Raw genomic sequence first — 20,727 nt, forward strand, 5'->3', positions numbered from 1 at the left:
TCTCTCTTCCTTTTGACATTTGTACTTATCTAGAAAAAATCCCAAGAATATGTTTTCACATATATGGTTTTGGCTAGTGTTGTTTAACCTTTCAGGTGATTCTTCTTAGCCTCTTCTCACTATCACACCAAACCCATTGGCAATATAGACAATAGCGATTGAGTTTGTAGGACTGTTGTATTGGCAAGGCCCCTTGAGTTTTGAAAATAATGTCTAACTGTTAAGAAAAAGGTATATTAATTTTATTACTATACATATTAAATGCAATTTGCAAGGTGTCCTACAATATCTAGTGTTATTTCCAAGGAGAACCAAATGTTTCCTTCAAAATATTTAATTTTAATGACTGTTTAAAAATATTTAAAATAATACAGCTCTAAAAAAAAGAAAAAGAAATATAGTCCTCAACAAAGAACTATAGTGTCAAAATCAAAAGAATTCATTGGTTTGGTCTTTTGTGATGGTCAGGCCCCACCTGATATATCAATGTTAGGTACCTCATTTTAGGAAGGTGATTGGCAAATTGGAATATATCCACAGGAGAACAATCAAGATTATATAATGCTTGAAAGAAAAGCCTGTCAAGAAAACTTGGAGGTTTGATCGGAGAAGACTCCAGGGAGACATGATAAGCTCTCTTTGAAGATCTGTCAAGTAGAAAAAGGGGCTGGATTATTCAGGTAGTTCTAGGAGACTACCCTGGAAGTTGATTTTTGACTGGACATCAGTATTTTTTAAAAACTAGGATGCACCCTTAAGATCAATATTTTGTTTATATCTCCATGCCACCTCTTAACAAGGCATTCAGCGGTCAAGATGAAAACATCTTGACTATACAACAGTCAAGAGGAGAAAAAGATCCTGATTGCTTTGCTTTGCTTTACAGACCTGCAAAGCTCATACATGTGAGAACTGTAGACAATAAAGTTACCTTTTTATTCTTGCTGTGACTGTGAACTGTCATTAAACGAGAACTACCTGTATCTCAAAGGATTGTTTTAAAAAGCCATAAGCTTTTACAAGCATGCAGATCTGTTCTGAAAGGACTTAAGAAAAAGCTTTAATAGAACAGTACTATAAATGATAAACATTGATTATTTCCTAGTAAAACACCATTCCCTCTGGGGAAGATTTTAAAAATTAATAATCTTATGGAAATTTATAGGCCTCAATTATGTAAAATGATGTGCATGTTGCGAGTTGCTCAGTCTGTTTAAATCCAGATGAAATCACACTGGAAATTTTTCATAGGTTGCAACTCAAGAGTTTTAAAGTGAAATAACTCTTTTGAAGTATTAGGCACTCCCTCAAAGCACTTAGACATTATTCTCACTTTCTCCTTTTATCGAATACGAATCTTCATGACATTCAATGTTCTCAAATAGAATTTTGGTGTTGAATCCACACACTTTCTCTAGAATAGTTGGGAGGTTGGTTTATTTTGTGCCATTATAGCATCTCATTATGTCTTCTGAACACTGATCTTGATAATTTGCCACTGCTGCCAGGGACAGTGCAAAAGGGCATAATTTAAAATTATAAGATGCGATGCTATTGCTATGAGGTTAAATTCAATAGAAATCCTAAATTTGGCACAGGGTCATATTGCACATAGCACATATACTGTAGTTCTAACCAGAGTTTGAAACTTCTAAAAGGAAATAAATTAGAACCAATGTATTCCTATAATAGAGTTTTATATTCAAAAATATAAGACAGAACAATCTACATAGGCATCACTATGAGGCTAAAAAGAATAATTGTGGCTCTTGAAGTATATTTATTCTTTATCTTAAGTCATTGAATATTTATTAGAATATGTCTGGCTATAGTAGCTAGATAAAATATTAGAGATGTGTCATTTTTTTAGAGATACTAGCTGTGCCATAAGCACCACTGGCTTGAAGTTTATAGGGAAGAATTTTTGCATTTCTATCGCAGCATGATGCCATCTAAAACAGGGGTCTCCAACCTTGGTCCCTTTAAGACTTGTGGACTTCAACTCCCAGAGTTCCTCAACCAGCTTTGCTTTGCTGGCTGAGGGATTCTGGGAGTTGAAGTCCACAAGTCTTAAAGGGACCAAGGTTGGAGACCCCTGATCTAAAATATTTATACATGCCTTTTATGCAAATGAATTCTGCCCTGTGCTGGCTACATATTTCACAGTTCCTACTTGATAGGTCACTGAAAATACATCTCAGAAAATCAATTTATGAAAGTGAGACAGATTCCTTGCATAGTTCTTTGGACTTTCTTTCATGTCTAAGTTTATTATGTTCCACACTGCAAAAGCATTAAGACTTTGAACTCTAAACAGTAACTAGACATCTACTAAAAATACAGTAATTTTTCTGCAGCAATAAAGGCAACCTAAGAGTGTAACCTTTCCTATTAGTCATACTATGAATCTTACCTTTTCCTTTCCTAAACTTAGAAAAAAGATACAAAAATGAAGATTTTTACACTTCTAATGCAGCAAATTAAAAACATACTTTGCTTGCTCACTCCTATTACTCCTTAAATGGAGGAACACTATATGATTCATTTAATAAGGTTCTGTCTCAATCCCTGAAGGCTGTGGGGTCAGGATGCTCAACCCAAGCAGCTCTGACTTTTTGGACCTCCTGGTCCAAAATCTTTCATCTCTGGTTCTGGCTGGGATGACACTCCCACAGACAGAACCCAATGCACAATTTTGGAGTCGCCCTGGACTTGTGGCTTCTGTTCATGGAGCAAATGGCCGTCATGACTTGGAGCATCATTGTGCAATTTTGGGCTGTATGTCAGGTGCCCCCGTTCATGGCCTGGGGACTCTGCTTGCAGTCATTCATACCTTTGTAACCTCTGGCTGGATTTAGCCATTGCTGAATAGGCTGGGTTATTACAATGTACTCTACATGGGGCTATCCTTAAAGAGTATTAGAAGATTCAACTGGTATAAGATAACACTGGCTGTTAATAGTGTCATTTACTTGGTGCATGTGGCATTACTGTTTCCCAACACTGCTTCCGGTGTAGTTCTGGATACAATTCAAGGTCCTGGTTATCATCTTTAAAGCCCTTCATGGCTAGTACTCACTGATAGGGGTGAAATCTACTTACGTTCCCTACCGGTTTGGAAGTGCGCACTTGAAGGAAACAGGGAGTTTGAAGGACTGCAGATTAATAGCCCATCAGGATTTGTTATGTAATGAATTGGTCCTTCTTAGTCTTTATGTTTTACCATAGAGAAATCACATAGAGATTTTAAAATGCCAAAAGAAAAACTAATAAGATACAATAAGATTCTTCCACATATGGCTTGAATCAGTAATTGTAGAGAAAAATAAAAAATGTAGTTGTAAATAGCACCACCTGCTGGTTTCTAGTCTACATTAACATAATTGTGAACCTAACTAGTTCATCTATTGTTTCCCAATCCAATTGCATAACTACAGACTAATTTGAAGTGCTCCTTTAAAATCTTCACCAGTGTTTACTAAGGAGCCAGTAGCTTTGAAAGTTTTAATCTTAAGTCTCTAAAGATATTTAGAGAGCCCCAGGTTTGGGAAATTTTTTAGAAAGGGACCAAGTTGTTTGATTGACTGTACTTAACAAAATGTACAGGTAGTTCTCAACTTATGACCACAATTAAGCTGAAAATTTATGTTGCTAAGTGAGAAATTTGTTAAGTGAATCAGTGCAGTTGTTAAATTAGTAACCTGGTTGTTAATAGAATAGAATAGAATAGAATAGAATAGAATTTATTGGCCAAGTGTGATTGGACACACAAGGAATTTGTCTTGGTGCATGTGGCATTACTGTTTCCCAACACTGCTTCCGGTGTAGTTCTGGATACAATTCAAGGTCCTGGTTATCATCTTTAAAGCCCTTCATGGCTAGTACTCACTGATAGGGGTGAAATCTACTTACGTTCCCTACCGGTTTGGAAGTGCGCACTTGAAGGAAACAGGGAGTTTGAAGGACTGCAGATTAATAGCCCATCAGGATTTGTTATGTAATGAATTGGTCCTTCTTAGTCTTTATGTTTTACCATAGAGAAATCACATAGAGATTTTAAAATGCCAAAAGAAAAACTAATAAGATACAATAAAAGCATTTTGCTGCTTAATTTTTGAGTGGAGATGAGGTGATTTTTGTCTGTGAATGATTTACAGCAGTACAGATATGGTGATATGTATTTTCCTCTGAATAAGATTCTTCCACATATGGCTTGAATCAGTAATTGTAGAGAAAAGTAAAAAATGTAGTTGTAAATAGCACCACCTGCTGGTTTCTACTCTACATTAACATAATTGTGAACCTAACTAGTTCATCTATTGTTTCCCAATCCAATTGCATAACTACAGACTAATTTGAAGTGCTCCTTTAAAATCTTCACCAGTGTTTACTAAGGAGCCAGTAGCTTTGAAAGTTTTAATCTTAAGTCTCTAAAGATATTTAGAGAGCCCCAGGTTTGGGAAATTTTTTAGAAAGGGACCAAGTTGTTTGATTGACTGTACTTAACAAAATGTACAGGTAGTTCTCAACTTATGACCACAATTAAGCTGAAAACTTATGTTGCTAAGTGAGAAATTTGTTAAGTGAGTTTAGCTACATTTTATGACTTTTCTTGCCATATTTGTTAAGTGAATCAGTGCAGTTGTTAAATTAGTAACCTGGTTGTTAATAGAATAGAATTTATTGGCCAAGTGTGATTGGACACACAAGGAATTTGTCTTGGTGCATATGCTCTCAGTGTACATAAAAGAAAAGACACGTTCATCAAGGTACGACATTTACAACACAATTGATGGTCAATATATCAATATAAATCATAAGGATTGCCAGCAACAAGTTATAGTCATACAGTCATAAGTGGAAAGAGATTGGTGATGGGAACTATGAAACGATTAATAGTAGTGCAGATTCAGTAAATAGTCTGACAGTGTTGAGGGAATTATTTGTTTAGCAGAGTGATGGCCTTCGGGGAAAAACTGTTCTTGTGTCTAGTTGTTCTGGTGTGCAGTGCTCTATAGCGTCGTTTTGAGGGTAGGAGTTGAAACAGTTTATGTCCAGGATGCGAGGGATCTGCAAATATTTTCACGGCCCTCTTCTTGATTCGTGCAGTATACAGGTCCTCAATGGAAGGCAGGTTGGTAGCAATTATTTTTTCTGCAGTTCTAATTATCCTCTGAAGTCTGTGTTTTTCTTGTTGGGTTGCAGAACCGAACCAGACAGTTATAGAGGTGCAAATGACAGACTCAATAATTCCTCTGTAGAATTGGATCAGCAGCTCCTTGGGCAGTTTGAGCTTACTGAGTTGGCGAGAAAGAACATTCTTTGTTGTCCTTTTTTAATGATGTTGTTGATGTTAGCTGTCCATTTGAGATCTTGCGATATGATAGAACCCAGAAATTTGAAGGTTTCTACTGTTGATACTGTGTTGTCAAGTATTGTGAGAGGTGGAAGTATGGAAGGGTTTCTCCTAAAGTCTACCACCATTTCTACGGTTTTGAGTGTGTTCAGTTCCAGATTGTTTTGGTTGCACCACAAGGCTAGTCGTTCGACCTCTTGTCTATATGCGGATTCGTCATTGTCTCGAATGAGACCAATCACTGTTGTGTCATCTGCGAACTTCAGTAGCTTAACAGATGGATCATTGGAGATGCAGTCATTGGTATACAGAGAGAAGAGAAGTGGGGAGAGCACACAGCTTTGGGGGGCCCCTGTGCTAATTGTACAGGTATTTGATGTGAAATTTGATGTGATAAGTGAATCTGGCTTCCCCGTTGACCTTGCTTGTCAGAATGTGGCAAAAGATAATCACATGACCCCAGGATACTGCAACCATCATGTGAGTCAGTTGGCAAGCATCTGAATGTAAATCACATGAACATGGGGATGTTGCAACAGTCATAAGTCTGAAAAATGGCCATGTCACTTTTTTCAGTGCTGTTGTAACTTTGAATGGTCACTAAGTGAACTGTAGTAAGTCAAGGACTACTTGTACTGAGATCAGCTTCACAGGTCCTGGTTTCTGGTTTATTAGAAAAAGAGGCTAAGGTGACAGAGCAGTGCTTTTTTATCACTTGCTCTACACTTACGAGATTTGTTTGGCTTAGGAGTAACAGAGTTGGAAGGTACCTTGGCGGTCTTCTACTTCAACACCTGGTCAAAAGCAGAAGACCCTATACTATTTCAGACAAATGGCTGTCCAATCTCTTCTTAAAATCCAAAATGATGGACCACCCACAATTTTTGATGGCAAGCCATTCCATTGATTAATTCATTAATATGTGAATGCCAATATTTCAAAATTTGTATGTGTCAAACCTGTATAACATCATGTAACAAATCATGCATCAGTATGTAACATCAAGGTAATACTGTGAGAAAACTCCATGAGACTTTTACAATTCAAGGTTGGTAGCCAACAATGTCATGTCTTCTAACAATATACAGTGATTTAATCATTTCAGCATCTGTTTACTTCCCAATAAATCATATTGTTTTGGAAATGGTCTCAACTGCATAATTGCTTTTCTATCAAAGATACTCATTTACCTCCAATATAATATAAATTACCAGTCTTGAGACACAATGAGTCTGAAAGGCAGTTTACAAATCTTTAAAAAATAATCACAACGTGCAATACAACAGATATCAAATATTTATTTTACTAGGCTTATTGGCCACTCCAATTGTGAAATACTCTAAGTAGTGGAGTCCTCATATTAGAAATGGTAGGTCAGAAAGCAACAATACTATAAAAAGAAAACATACAAATACTCCAAATATTTTCCCCATCCCACCCTTATCTTTTTCTTTTAAAAAACATTTCACTCAAGCAAAAATTGCTATGAAAGAGATTAAAGATAAAAATGCCAACACTGTAATAACCACCACATAAGAGAATATATGTAGTTCGTGGTTGTAACTGGTTGTAGCATTAACTGTGGAGTCTAATTTTAATCATCAGCACTGATGTCGGATATTGACATCTGTAAACAAATATTCAAGCTCAGAGAACACTGAGGACTCCACTGTTATAATAACTTTATATAAATCTGTGGTACATCCACATCTAGAGTATAATTCTGGAAACGTATTTGAAAAGGAATATAAGAGAGCTTGAAAAAAAAAAAATTGAGAGCAACGTCTGTGGAGAGTCTCAAACATCCAGGTCATGATTGTCCCAAAGATGCTTTTGGACTGGACGTAAATCCTTCTATTCTCCACCATTCAGTTAGAATTGAAGAAGCTTCTTGGATGAGAAACAAAAAGTTTCCGAAGTGCGGGGGGGGGGGAACCCCAAGGAAGTTCAGGTGCCTTTTAAAAAGCACCTTTGGGTTTGTTAACGAGAGCAACCAAAATAATCAGGGGGTTCAAACAACTATGTGAAAAAAGATTAGAATTCTATAATTTGGGAAAAAGACCCTTCGTGTAGCACAAAATAATACGCGTTGGGGGAGACGGGAGCTGTAATTAAGCGCATTGAAAGACCACAGCATTACAGACGCCAATGTAATGCCGTGGTCTTTCGATGCGCTTAATTACAACTCCCGTCTCCCCCAAAGCGTATTATTTTCCGCTACACGAAGGGTCTTTTTCCCAAATTATAGAATCCAGCCCAAAACGAAGCGAACAGCGCGTGACTATCACGCAGCCGCAGTCGGAAGATGACGAACTTTAAACCTCAACCGCCGGGAACTGATTTACAAGCCTCGCGAAGCCTGCGCAGACACGCATGCGCGTTCTACCCATCTTGTCTCGCCGCCTTTCGGGCGGTTGTAGTAGCTTTGGCTAAAGAGGGGCGGCGGAGCGGAATGGAGGCGGAGCTGGCATGACGTGAGCATCGACGCACTACGGCAGTTGGAGGTTCCGTGCCGGGTGGGTCACCGTTTTCTCCTTGCCGACTCCTCCGCCATGGAGTCTGTGGATCGAGCCACGCGCTTCTTGCTGCCTTACTTGACCCACTGTTCGGTGCGGCGGATGATGCCCTGGGCACTGATGAGCTTCATGGTGATCGGATCCCTTGTTAAAGACTTAATGCCGCCGGCTGCTACTTACCTGAGTAACAAGCGCAACGTGCTCAATGTGTAAGGGGCTTTCTCTGACGCTTGAGAGTCCTGGGCGTTGATGGAGGAAGAGAAGGATCCGAGAGGCAGGGCTTCGCTATGAGGGGGACACTGGTGGGCAGAGGCAAAGAGTAGGGGGCTTGGTGAAAGGCGTTGACGATACAGTATGAATGGGGGGTCTATGAGCCAGAAGAGGCTTGGGTCTTTTATATTGGGGTGAAGGGCGCTACCTCTTCCCCCCCACCCTTCTCTCGAGGTTACATTTGTAACCTGCTTCTCAAGTTGTATAGTTTGAGAAGGAGCCAGGGAGCCTGTGCTGTCTTATTTTAATTAACGCATTATCTAAGTCTTGCTGAGTGAAGGAATGCAAATTAAGTAACTAACATGTAATTCTTCAGGGTCTGCCTTACACATCCAATAAAGGCAACATCATGGTCCCTATTTGGCAATTTATTCCAGTGGCTAACTGATCATCGCTTTTTCTAAACTGGGAAGAATAAGTTATATTAAGAGTATTAATTCATATAGTACAGTTAATTACTACCCAGAGATTAGTATGGATTGGATTGAATTGAATTGCAGTCCGGTAAAAACTTAAGTTGTTTCTTAAATTTAAGCAGGGTAAGAGCTGGTTAGTACTTAGAAGAGAGATCCACAGAAAAATCCTATGGTCTAGATAAGATTAGGAAGTTAAAAACATTTTAGAAGGGGTAATGGCAAATGACTGCAATGTTATTAAGAAAAGTACAGATGTGTGGCTACAAAATCACCAAGACTTAAGTTCAACTCAAAGATTTTACTTTGCTAAATACTAATCTGTTTAACTCAACCAAAAGTAAACCACATAACTTTGTTAAATTTGTAATTGTAGCAAGGCTGCTAATTAGTTGATTTTTTATTGCTGCAAACTTTTGAGTTTCTAACTTCAAAGTAGTTAAAGTTATCTTTAAAAGTATAGAATGTCACATTAATAAAGTAAGTTTTCCATTGGTCACATACATCAGTTAAGAAATACAACTCTCCGTAAGCACATAGTTTGCAAATGATAATTATAATTCAGTATCCAGGTAGAAATGGGAAAACAATAATAAACAGGACTGAAATATAATTGCTATTTGCAGCCCATATACTTACATAGAGCTGCATCTGGATTTAACAGTGAAGTATTCTAACTGTTGTTCACAAAAAGCAGTAAATCAGAAATCTGCAACTAGCCACTTTCTTGGGCCAAGTGAATTTTTATAATAGCCTGTCAGTTGGATGTTTATAGCTATGGTTTTTTTCCCCCTTATTCCTTTTGAGGAATATTTTCATTTGAAATTTGACTAGATTGTATTTGGGGGGAAGTTTTTAATTCCTCTCTAATAATTACTTAAACCGTTAAATCATTGCTAATACTTTTTTGTTACAACCATGGTTTACCTCAGCCAATGTATTACTATAATTGAGAGTAATAGGAACTGTACAAGTAGCTGTTGTCTAACAACCATTTGCTAAATGGCTGTTTGCAATTATTGTGTGCCTGGAACAGGTGCTTTATGGACATTATCAAATGTGCATGCATCCCCTGTCACAGTCATGTGACTGGATTTTAGGTACTTTGCAACTGGCTTGCTGAAAACCAGTTGCAACATCCTATTGTCATGTGACCATTATATGCAATGTTTGAAAGAATGGGTTTACACTTAGGACTATGGCAACCACAGTGAAAAAAAGTCATAAAATCGGGTCCAGTCACGTTGGTGCCTTGACTTGTTACCACCGTAAATCCCATCCCATTGTAGTCAGAAGTCAAGGACTACCTGTAATTGGATCTTATTAAAAAATACTAAATTAGAACTTTACATTTTATATTTTTTTCACGAATTCTGTACATTATTTTAGATGAAATCATATGCTGACTCCTATTACAGGGTTCATGAGTATGGATGCAACATTCCCCCTAATAGTTACAGAAATTAATCAGGATGGATGTAGATTACATGATTTTGCCTTGTGCTGTGTTGCCTGGTGCTCACTATATTTTTTTCCTTCATTTTATCTCTGACAGCTATTTTGTGAAATTTGCTTGGGCCTGGACATTCTGCCTGCTGTTTCCGTTCATCTCTCTCACTAACTACAATGTCTTCCAGAATATTTTGCCTGTACTTGTTCGTCTTTTCTCGCTGCTGGTTGGCACTGTCATTTGGTATACATGCACAAGTACATTTTTGTTCATTCAGGACTTCACAGGCAGTTGTTACAAATCACCAACCCTTGCTGTAGTGACTCAAGAACATTCCAACCAACTACAGTGCCTAAAAGCTGGTGGGATATGGCAAAATTTTGATATCTCAGGACATTCCTTCCTCCTTTCGTATTGTGTTCTAATGATTCTAGAAGAAATGGCTGTGATGCCCAGTGTGAAAACTTTTCATGGTTCTAGATTGCACACAGCGGTGACCAGTTTGTTCTTAGCACTGGCTTGTTTGACTTTTATCTGGCTTTTCATGCTTCTTACTACTGCTGTATATTTCCATGATTTTTGGGACAAGATTTTTGGCACTTTGGTGGGCCTCTCTGCTTGGTATGGAACATACAGGTTTTGGTACAAGTCACCCTTATCTCCTGGATTTCCTCCCCAAAGAACCCTTTATTTCCCAAAACCTAATCGTAGGCTATAAAATCAATTTGTTGATCTGATTCTGTTTTAAAGAATATTAATTTTTAATTATCTAAATTTATTTCCCACAGTCTTAATTGTAAGCTATAAGATCAGTTTGTGGATCAGAACCTGTTATAACGAATATTCATTTTTAAGTATTTAAATTTTAAGACAACTATTAATATGAATATTTAAAGTGAGTGGCAAAAGACCAAATACTGTTTGTATTATGAGTTTGTGATATAATTCTTGAAAGTGGTTGCTATATTAATACTATCAGAACTTCGTTAATCTTGGCTAACTAAATGGAAACTGTTGACCAGATTGGTACTAGAATAACCTACTTTTGACTATGAAGAGGCAAATTTAATAGACAAAAATGCACTTAGATACAAAACTCATATGCAAGGACTTGATATTTTTGGTTAGATAGATTAGATAAGATAAATTGACCAAAATCATACCTTATTTGAGGATTTGATAATTAACAAAATGATAGACATTTAAACATTTTGTCTCAAATTATCTTGCTTGAAGATATAAAACAAAGTTTTCTTTGATTTAAATCCATATATTAAAACAAAAATGGATAGCCAGATTAGTTTATGGTATTTATTGCCATAGGGAGATTTTGGATTTAAAACAACTGTCCCCGCTGTTTATTTCAACACTCAACTTTGTGCAGATGAAATAGCTTGCATCATGCACCATTTTTTCTAGAATTTATCTGGCTTAGAGTCTTTAGAATGTCTTATGTCATGTTTTTGGCAACATGGTACTCCTGAATATCACAAAATGCTTTATATCTGCAATCAAAGCTATCCTGTTAGAGCAGGCTGTTGCTTGCAAGATTGCAGCTTTCACATTCTCTGCTCTTCCAGTTCTTAATTAAAGATGGCAGTTAGGAAATATATAGCAATGTTCTAATTTATTGTACATGGGAGTTATATAGAAAAAGTATATTGGTTTTTACAGCCACCTGTCACAACAGGAAAAAATAATCTTATTTAAAAACTATTGTTTAGGTTCATTGGATACGTTGACTTTTCTTGCATGGTACAACCTTCCAATGTTAATATATTTATATTTATTGTGTTTTCTACAGTTTTGCAATTTGACTAAAGGTATTACACTACAAGTGCAATTATTTTTGATATAATTGGAAAATAATCCAGTTGTAATGAATGTTGCTGCTTTATATATTATATTCAGCTTACTATATTTTATGTGCTTCTACTATACATTTAATAGTCAAAGCTGCATCGTTTGCAGCTACTAAGATAAAGTAAGGATCTTTTTTGACTCAGACAATGCTTTTTTTTTTTAAAGAAAATCTCTTAAGACCATGGCAGACATATACTGATACCACTGGAGGCATTGGTTCTGAAAAATTGTTGCTGTCTTTGTGTCTCGATGTTGTTGTTGTTTTTAAGATTTGGGGGGATTTTTAGATGATGGAAGTAGGTATGTTAGAATCTTATGGAGGCCTAGCACACTTACCCTATGTTTGTGTCCCCCCAAAATAAATTACATAAATAAATATTACACATAAATATCTTGGGAGTTTCTGGAGCTGTAAAAATGTGATTGCATGGTGTTTATGATTTGTTCATGTTTGTGCTAACTTTTCAGTTTTCTAATTGTTTTGATAAAAGTTGCTAACTCAGCTCCAGAGCTTTCAGGTTTGGATGTGATCGAAACACTAAATGGTTTTAAGTCTTCATGTTAATTAACTCACAAATTGCCTGAGTTCAGGAGCTCGTATTAACAGGCATGCCATTTCAAGTTCCTTTGATTTGTATGGTACCTCTCTATATACTATAAGATAGATACTTGGAAAGTCATTCAGTCAAATTTGTGTGTGTTAGCTACTTAAAGATGAAATTCTTATGCCATTTCCCCTGATTTAAATAATGCCTTAGTGAACCATAGCTTCATATTAGGATTGTTACTTGTCCCCCATAGAGTTACAACAGTTTATAATGCCACATTTAAACTACTATATTGTGCATGACAATTGGTTTGTATAACACTATTTCCAACATAGGAGAAAAAGTTTTATCTCAAACTCAGCTTTATGCCTACTCATAAATCAAAAACGATCAGCTAAGCCACAGTCCATATATATGTGGGTGTGGGTGACTGTAATGCGTTGAAAAGATATAAGAATAGTCACATTGGCAATGAAACTTGGAGTTTTATGGAGGTGGAAATTTGAGCTCAATGGTATAAGTGGAATTAGAAGCAGACTTAATTTATATTACTATTATTGAAATTGTAGTAAGCTCTTTTGGGAATCTTCTATAAAAAGAAATATGCATTTATGTAGGTTAGACCTTCATGAACTGAGCTATATAGGTATATGATGGAGCAGCCTTCATGGCTGGCAACCCATCTTCCAGTCAGGTTACATTCATGGCTCCTGTAATTCTTTCACATATACATATTCTAGTATACAAATTGGTTCCATGTTGTGTCGAACTGTGCTGAAGAATTAGTGAATTCTTAAGCAAGCCCTAAATATTATATGTTTCCATTGGCTGAAATTTTTCTCAGCATTGCTATACGCAAGACTTACGTAAAGTATATTTGCTATAATATTTTTCATATTTCTTAAGCACTGGTTTTATATTGTTTAAAGAAGGGTTAAGAGAAGTGAAGTAAAATGTATATATTTTACAGATATGTACATTTTGTTACCTGGGTATGATGTATCAACATTGTTATTGTATAGGCAAGCATTCTATAAAAAATTCTTCTGACTCTGTAATACAGATTTCTTTTGTGTAATAATCATTTGATGACAGTGTTGTTGCCCACGAATGAACAAATCAATTTTTCCTTCAATCAATGCAATAACATATTGTCTCTTCAGTGCTTTTGGCTTCTTTTTTTTTTAGCTAAACTACTTATATTGCCAGTTGTGTTACAGTAATGCCCTAATCTGAAACATATTTTACTATATATTATTAGATAAAAAGCACTGCTTTTTCTCCCCTACTTCTAATGTAATTTGTGCCATGATGGTGTAGCAATTGGTGTACCAATAAAATAGAATTGTTGATGTATTTTGATAACTGTAATGGACAACAGATTAATCTGTGCTTCCTGAAGTGGGCAAACAAAGTAAAGCTCTGAGTATCTCATGACTACAGTGTCAAACTTCATTTTAAGCTATCTTTAATGTGCCGCAAATTGTTAATTTGACTTCCAAAGTGTAAGTGAGATTTTCTGTTATGCAGACTTGGCCATAAAAATCAGTTTCAGGTTTTCCATTGATATTTCAAGAATGTTAGCTCTATCCTGGTTTCTGTTTTGGGTTGTATTTTAGCAGCAGGGATTCTAAAAATGCTCAAAAAGTTAATACCAGAACAAATACTTTTAAATTAACAAGAATTATATCTTAGAAATGTATTGAGTTGATTTCCAGTACAAACCCCGGAAAGAATCTTGTAAAGAATGTTTACATTCTTGTAAAGACTGTCTGTCACACTTGAGCAAGATGCTAATTATAGCACATTGGAAATACTTCTGTTTGACATTCTTCTAGAAGTGCAGGGAAATCTGTTAATTGTCGTTAATACTTGGTGAAAAGATTGTAGGAAACCCAAAGTAGGAAAGTATTACAGTTAGCCTTTGAGATATGATTATAATGGAGTTTGCACATGTTCTGAGAACTGTCAAGTGAAGCATCTCACTTAATGATCCCCCATCCCTCTTCCCAATGAACTGTTAAATGAATTGCAGGTTGTTAAGTGGATGCCTCAGGCAGGGGAGGCTCTTGGAGGCTTAGTAAGGCCCTTGCCTGCCTGCTCTAGCTCTCCCAAGGCTTTCCCACTTACCGAAATACCTGTGCTCTGCTACCTGCCCCTTGCGTCTCCACAGGCTTTTTCTCTATTAAAAGAAAATTCCAGGAAAATTTTACTTATTTATTTTAAATAATTTATATAGCCACCTACTTGCTCACAACAACTCTGAATAAGGCATGCATAGTATGGGAGTTTTATCTTTTGTTCTTAAACATTTAGTTGGAACTTGTAGTTCAAGATTCTTTCGGTATTAGAACAGACAGCATTGGATACTTGGAGTATACTTTGCATCTTTGTTTTAAAACTGAATAAAAATACAGTCAGTGTCAAGTTGGTGAGTCATTTGACAAGCGGGTCACCATATAAATGCAATTAATCATGCCATCAGCTGTCCTGTTCTAATGCCAACTGAGGCAAAGTAGTTCTTGAGATACAGCAGAATTTTTCACAACTGGATTTTAACTCTCAAAGAGCCCTTACTCAAAAGTTTGGCAGTCTGGAGTAAAAGATGTTTAGAATGTCAAAAGGTTAAAAGCAAGGTCAGTCAGACAGTAGTGAGCCATTAGGTAACTAAGTCCAAAACTAGCATTTTTTAATTAAGCCCACTTTGAGGAAGCTTAAGAACTGTGTTTCATAGTGATTACCTAGCATGTATGTTTACATTTTTACCTAACTACAACTCAAGTGGATCAAATAAGCATATCTAATGAGGAATACCGAAGGTTCATCAGTATTTGAGCTACCCCAACTTCATCCCTGCCAAAGCAACAGCACTTTCATGGATTCCTTGAAATGCTCATTAAAATTTGAAGATTATTGTGTGAATGGAACTGTTTGATTTCCACATCTGAAATAATTGTCCTCAATTGGGAGTGACCTGGCACGGGCAGGAAAAAGCATCCAATTGAATGGTTATAATTGTGCAATTTTTAATAACTGTAATATGATGCAACTGCAGATGGATCTAATCCAATGCTTTTGAAGCTATTCAAAATCTCTTGCAGCTGTAACAATGCATGCTACTTACCTATAATAATTATATTAAAGATGTGTGCTCTTAAGTTACCCTACACAGTATTCTTCCACAAGATCAGAAGAATCCTAGATCAAAACACATAATATTTCCTTGCCCATCACAGTACCCAACTGGTATCCATCCTAAGTAGATGAGAATAACTTTATCATCTAAAAAAACCTACATGTTCTCTTACACATCATCTTAAAAAGCTTGGGTTAGGGCTTCCATCAGATCCTTATAGGCCACACAGCTCTCGAATTCAGGCAACCTTTTCCTAATGTAATATTCAAAATTTGGGGAGTATAAAAGCTGAGGAGTGCTGATCTACATCAGCAATGAAGCTAACATGTAAAGGCATGTGGCATTCCTTCTGGTGATGTAGATATTTACACATGTTTTGTTGGTAATGAATATTTTGGCATACGTTGAGATTGTCTTATTCTTGGGAAGTATTTCTGGAAGGGGATTATCCAGAAACTTCTGGTAGCAGCTGTTGGCTTTTCTATTTTAAGACTGCAAGGAAAGAAAGGTAGTGCTTGACAAAACAAGATAAAATTCACTTGGTGCCACTTATACCTGAACAACTTCAGAATTGTGCTGGAATATTTGCAGTGTTTTATTAAATATAATTCAGGAAGCTTTTGCATTTTTCCCAGGAGACATACCTTTTGGGATGTAAGGTATTATTTGGGTTTACAGAGTATATCACAGGCACCATCTTATAATAACTGCCATTAGAGGGATTGCCATCAGGCCGTACAGCTGTCAGGTCAGCATGGCCAATTTATCTTTTAAAGGCTAAGGGGCTAGGACAGGGGTGTCAAACTTGTGTCATCACAGCATCACTTGATGTATCATGACTTCCCCCCCCCCCTTTGCTAAATGGGGCATGACAGCCTTAGGCTAGAAGGTATCCAGAAGTATTTTGACATAAATAAAGAAGAGATCAAAGAACTTTACAGAGGGCCTGCAATCTAGAAGATGCCAGCAGCCTATTCTGTAGACATATAGTATGGAATAGCTTAAGCTTGTTGTATTAAGTATTTAGATATTGAACAAAATTCAGGAAAATTTAAGAATTTGCATCTTCATTTTTTGAAGTATTTTCTGTAACTCAGCTAATTCAGCTCAATATGCATAAATTCATGTGTTTAGATCAGGTTATTAGACAATCTCCATTATTGATGGTGTGTTTTTCTGTGATTGGGGTTATTGGTTTAACCATGGGAGTGGGTTATATGTTGTGGATCTACTTTAATCCTTGTGCTCTGTCCAGAGCCACTGATGTGAAAGGGGAGGCCATATGAACAATTTCAATAAAGAAGGGAATAGCAAATTTTCATTTTCATATTCCTACCTGAATATTAAGTTGATATCAAGGAAGAAAAACCTTCTTTAAAAGCTCTGAAAGGGTAGATTCCAACAAGTTTGTCTTATCTAGCACCATAATCATGTCATCTAATACATAGCATTTAATTACCTCTTCTGAGATAGATGCATTTTACTAAGCACTTAATAGGTTGCCCATAGTGATTAACCAGATACTAGCTGGGAAGTCAACAAGCAAGACATGAAAGCATAACAAACATCCCAGTGTCTGATGTTCGGAGAATACATTGACTTTGTTTCTGTAAATAACTACAGCCATCATAACAAAAGCCAATGAAAGCTATATGGCATGAAACCCAAATGATATGGCCTTTAATTTGGTGTGCACCATATTAGATGGGCAATACCTATACATGCAGAGGCTGCCCTTGTCAGTTATTTGGATCAAGTCTGACTTTGTTGAGGTCAAACATAATAATCCAAAAAACAATTTGAAAACAAGTTAGCTATTTTATCTAGAACTGTGTTTTGTATTCCTAAAATGTATTTGCTAAATTACAGAACCTAAGTGACAGTACACATGGTCAAGATTTAATTTTGGGTTCATGATTGTTCATTTATGCTGCTATTTTCAGTACTTTTTAAACAGTCACTTTATAAAATTTAAAAAAAAAACTTTACTCTGTATTACTTATTTAAGAAGAATAAACTCTTCTGACAAAGTGCAGAATGTCATTACTGCACATGTATACATAATTTATTTTTGGAAATGAATCAACTGATATAGACCACATTTAGAAATGTAAAGCTGTTACTCTTCCGATATGACCTATGTGTACCTACAAGGAACTTGCGAATACACAGTAATAACAAACCTTGGTTTACACCTAAACTTAAGCAGCTACGACATTCCAAAGAGGAAGCCTACAGAAAAGGTGATAAAATGCTGTACAATCAGGCCAGAAATGCACTAACAAGGGAGATAAGAGCAGCAAAAGAAGCTACTCTGAAAAGCTAAAGAATCAATTTTCAGCAAATGAACCAGCAAACATGTGGAAAACTCTTAAAAATATCACCGGCTATGGCAAACCTCCTTCCCAGGCTGAAGGTAATCAACAACTGGCAGATGACCTGAATGAGTTTTACTGCAGGTTTGAAAGGAAACTACAGCCACCTATCTCCACAACCCCATCTCAGACACACCAACAACAGCCAAGCCTCCTACAACTGACCCCATTTCATTGGGTTCACAACCCCTAGTGATCACAGAAAAGGAAGTGCAGGACCTATTTCACAGACAAAAGCCAGGAAAAGCTCCAGGCCCAGACAAGATAACTCCTTCTTGCTTAAAAGTCTGTGCTGACCAATTGGCCCCATCTTCACCCATATTTTCAATAAATCACTAGAGATGTGCTATGTTCCTTCTTGCTTCAAACGCCTACCATCATCCCAGTGCCAAGAAGCCCACCATCAAGGAACTGAATGACTACAGACCAGTTGCTCTAACATCTGTAGTCATGAAAACCTTTGAAAGGCTAGTGCTTTCCTACCTGAAAACCATCACGAATCCGCTCTTAGACCCCTTGCAATTTGCATACCGAGCAAATAGATCAACAGATGATGCTGTTAATATGGCTCTGCACTACATCCTACAACATCTTGAGTCTCCAAAGACCTATGCAAGGGTCCTTTTTGTAGACTTTAGTTCAGCATTCAATACCATCATTCCAGACATTCTTCTAACTAAGCTAAACCAGCTACAGGTACCGGAACAGACTTGTAAGTGGATCACAAGCTTCCTAACAAACAGGAAGCAGCAGGTGAAGCTAAGCAAGATCACATCAAATACCTGTACAATTAGCACAGGGGCCCCCCAAGGCTGTGTGCTCTCCCCACTTCTCTTCTCCCTGTATACCAATGACTGCATCTCCAATGATCCATTTGTTAAGCTACTGAAGTTCGCAGATGACACAACAGTGATTGGTCTCATTCGAGACAATGACGAATCCGCATATAGACGAGAGGTCGAACGACTAGCCTTGTGGTGCAACCAAAACAATCTGGAACTGAACACACTCAAAACCGTAGAAATGGTGGTAGACTTTAGGAAAAACCCTTCCATACTTCCACCTCTCACAATACTTGACAACACAGTATCAACAGTAGAAACCTTCAAATTTCTGGGTTCTATCATATCGCAAGATCTCAAATGGACAGCTAACATCAAAACATCATTAAAAAGGACAACAAAGAATGTTCTTTCTGCGCCAACTCAGTAAGCTCAAACTGCCCAAGGAGCTGCTGATCCAATTCTACAGAGGAATTATTGAGTCTGTCATTTGCACCTCTATAACTGTCTGGTTCGGTTCTGCAACCCAACAAGAAACACACAGACTTCAGAGGATAATTAGAACTGCAGAAAAAATAATTGCTACCAACTTGCCTTCCATTGAGGACCTGTATACTGCACGAATCAAGAAGAGGGCCGTGAAAATATTTGCAGATCCCTCGCATCCTGGACATAAACTGTTTCAACTCCTACCCTCAAAACGACGCTATAGAGCACTGCACACCAGAACAACTAGACACAAGAACAGTTTTTCCTCAAGGCCATCACTCTGCTAAACAAATAATTCCCTCAACACTGTCAGACTATTTACTGAATCTGCACTACTATTAATCGTTTCATAGTTCCCATCACCAATCTCTTTCCACTTATGACTGTATGACTATAACTTGTTGCTGGCAATCCTTATGATTTATATTGATATATTGACCATCAATAATGTTGTAAATGTTGTACCTTGATGAACGTATCTTTTCTTTTATGTACACTGAGAGCATATGCACCAAGACAAATTCCTTGTGTGTCCAATCACACTTGGCCAATAAAATTCTATTCTATTCTATTCTATTCTATTCTAGAGGGATTGCCATCAGGCCATACAGCTGTCAGGTCAGCATGGCCAATTTATCTTTTAAAGGCTAAGGGGCTAGGACAGGGGTGTCAAACTTGTGTCATCACAGCATCACGTGATGTATCATGACTTCCCCCCCCCCCCTTTGCTAAATGGGGCATGACAGCCTTAGGCTAGAAGGTATCCAGAAGTATTTTGACATAAATAAAGAAGAGATCAAAGAACTTTACAGAGGGCCTGCAATCTAGAAGATGCCAGCAGCATATTCTGTAGACATATAGTATGTTGCTTACTCTGGAATAGCTTAAGCTTGTTGTATTAAGTATTTAGATATTGAACAAAATTCAGGAAAATTTAAGAATTTGCATCTTCATTTTTTGAAGTATTTTCTGTAACTCAGCTAATTCAGCTCAATATGCATAAATTCATGTGTTTAGATCAGGTTATTAGACAATCTCCATTATTGATGGTGTGTTTTTCTGTGATTGGGGTTATTGGTTTAACCATGGGAGTGAGTTATATGTTGTGGATCTACTTTAATCCTTGTGCTCTGTCCAGAGCCACTGATGTGAAAGGGGAGGCCATATGAACAATTTCAATAAAGAAGGGAATAGCAAATTTTCATTTTCATATTCCTACCTGAATATTAAGTTGATATCAAGGAAGAAAAACCTTCTTTAAAAGCTCTGAAAGGGTAGATTCCAACAAGTTTGTCTTATCTAGCACCATAATCATGTCATCTAATACATAGCATTTAATTACCTCTTCTGAGATAGATGCATTTTACTAAGCACTTAATAGGTTGCCCATAGTGATTAACCAGATACTAGCTGGGAAGTCAACAAGCAAGACATGAAAGCATAACAAACATCCCAGTGTCTAATGTTCGGAGAATACATTGACTTTGATTCTGTAAATAACTACAGCCATCATAACAAAAGCCAATGAA

At 37.0% G+C, this 20,727-nt stretch overlaps 1 protein-coding gene across 1 annotated transcript; it reads left to right on the top strand.

The window, feature by feature from the left end:
* The first annotated feature begins 7,878 nt into the window (after window positions 1-7,878).
* On the top strand, window positions 7,879-13,853 carry FITM2 (fat storage inducing transmembrane protein 2). Its single transcript, XM_058174457.1, has 2 exons — window positions 7,879-8,081; window positions 10,111-13,853. Exons 1-2 carry the CDS (start codon window positions 7,909-7,911, stop codon window positions 10,721-10,723), a joined length of 786 nt encoding a protein of 261 aa, XP_058030440.1. The 5' UTR covers window positions 7,879-7,908; the 3' UTR covers window positions 10,724-13,853.
* Window positions 13,854-20,727: the final 6,874 nt, after the last annotated feature.

This window comes from Ahaetulla prasina, chromosome 3 (genome assembly GCF_028640845.1).
Source record: "Ahaetulla prasina isolate Xishuangbanna chromosome 3, ASM2864084v1, whole genome shotgun sequence".
NCBI lineage: Eukaryota > Metazoa > Chordata > Lepidosauria > Squamata > Colubridae > Ahaetulla > Ahaetulla prasina.

Coding starts and splice junctions, on each gene's coding strand:
- FITM2 (XM_058174457.1), top strand. CDS start 7,909: ATGGAGTCTGTGGATCGAGCCACGCGCTTCTTGCTGCCTTACTTGACC. Junction 8,082..10,110: donor AAGCGCAACGTGCTCAATGT/GTAAGGGGCTTT, acceptor TATCTCTGACAG/CTATTTTGTGAAATTTGCTT.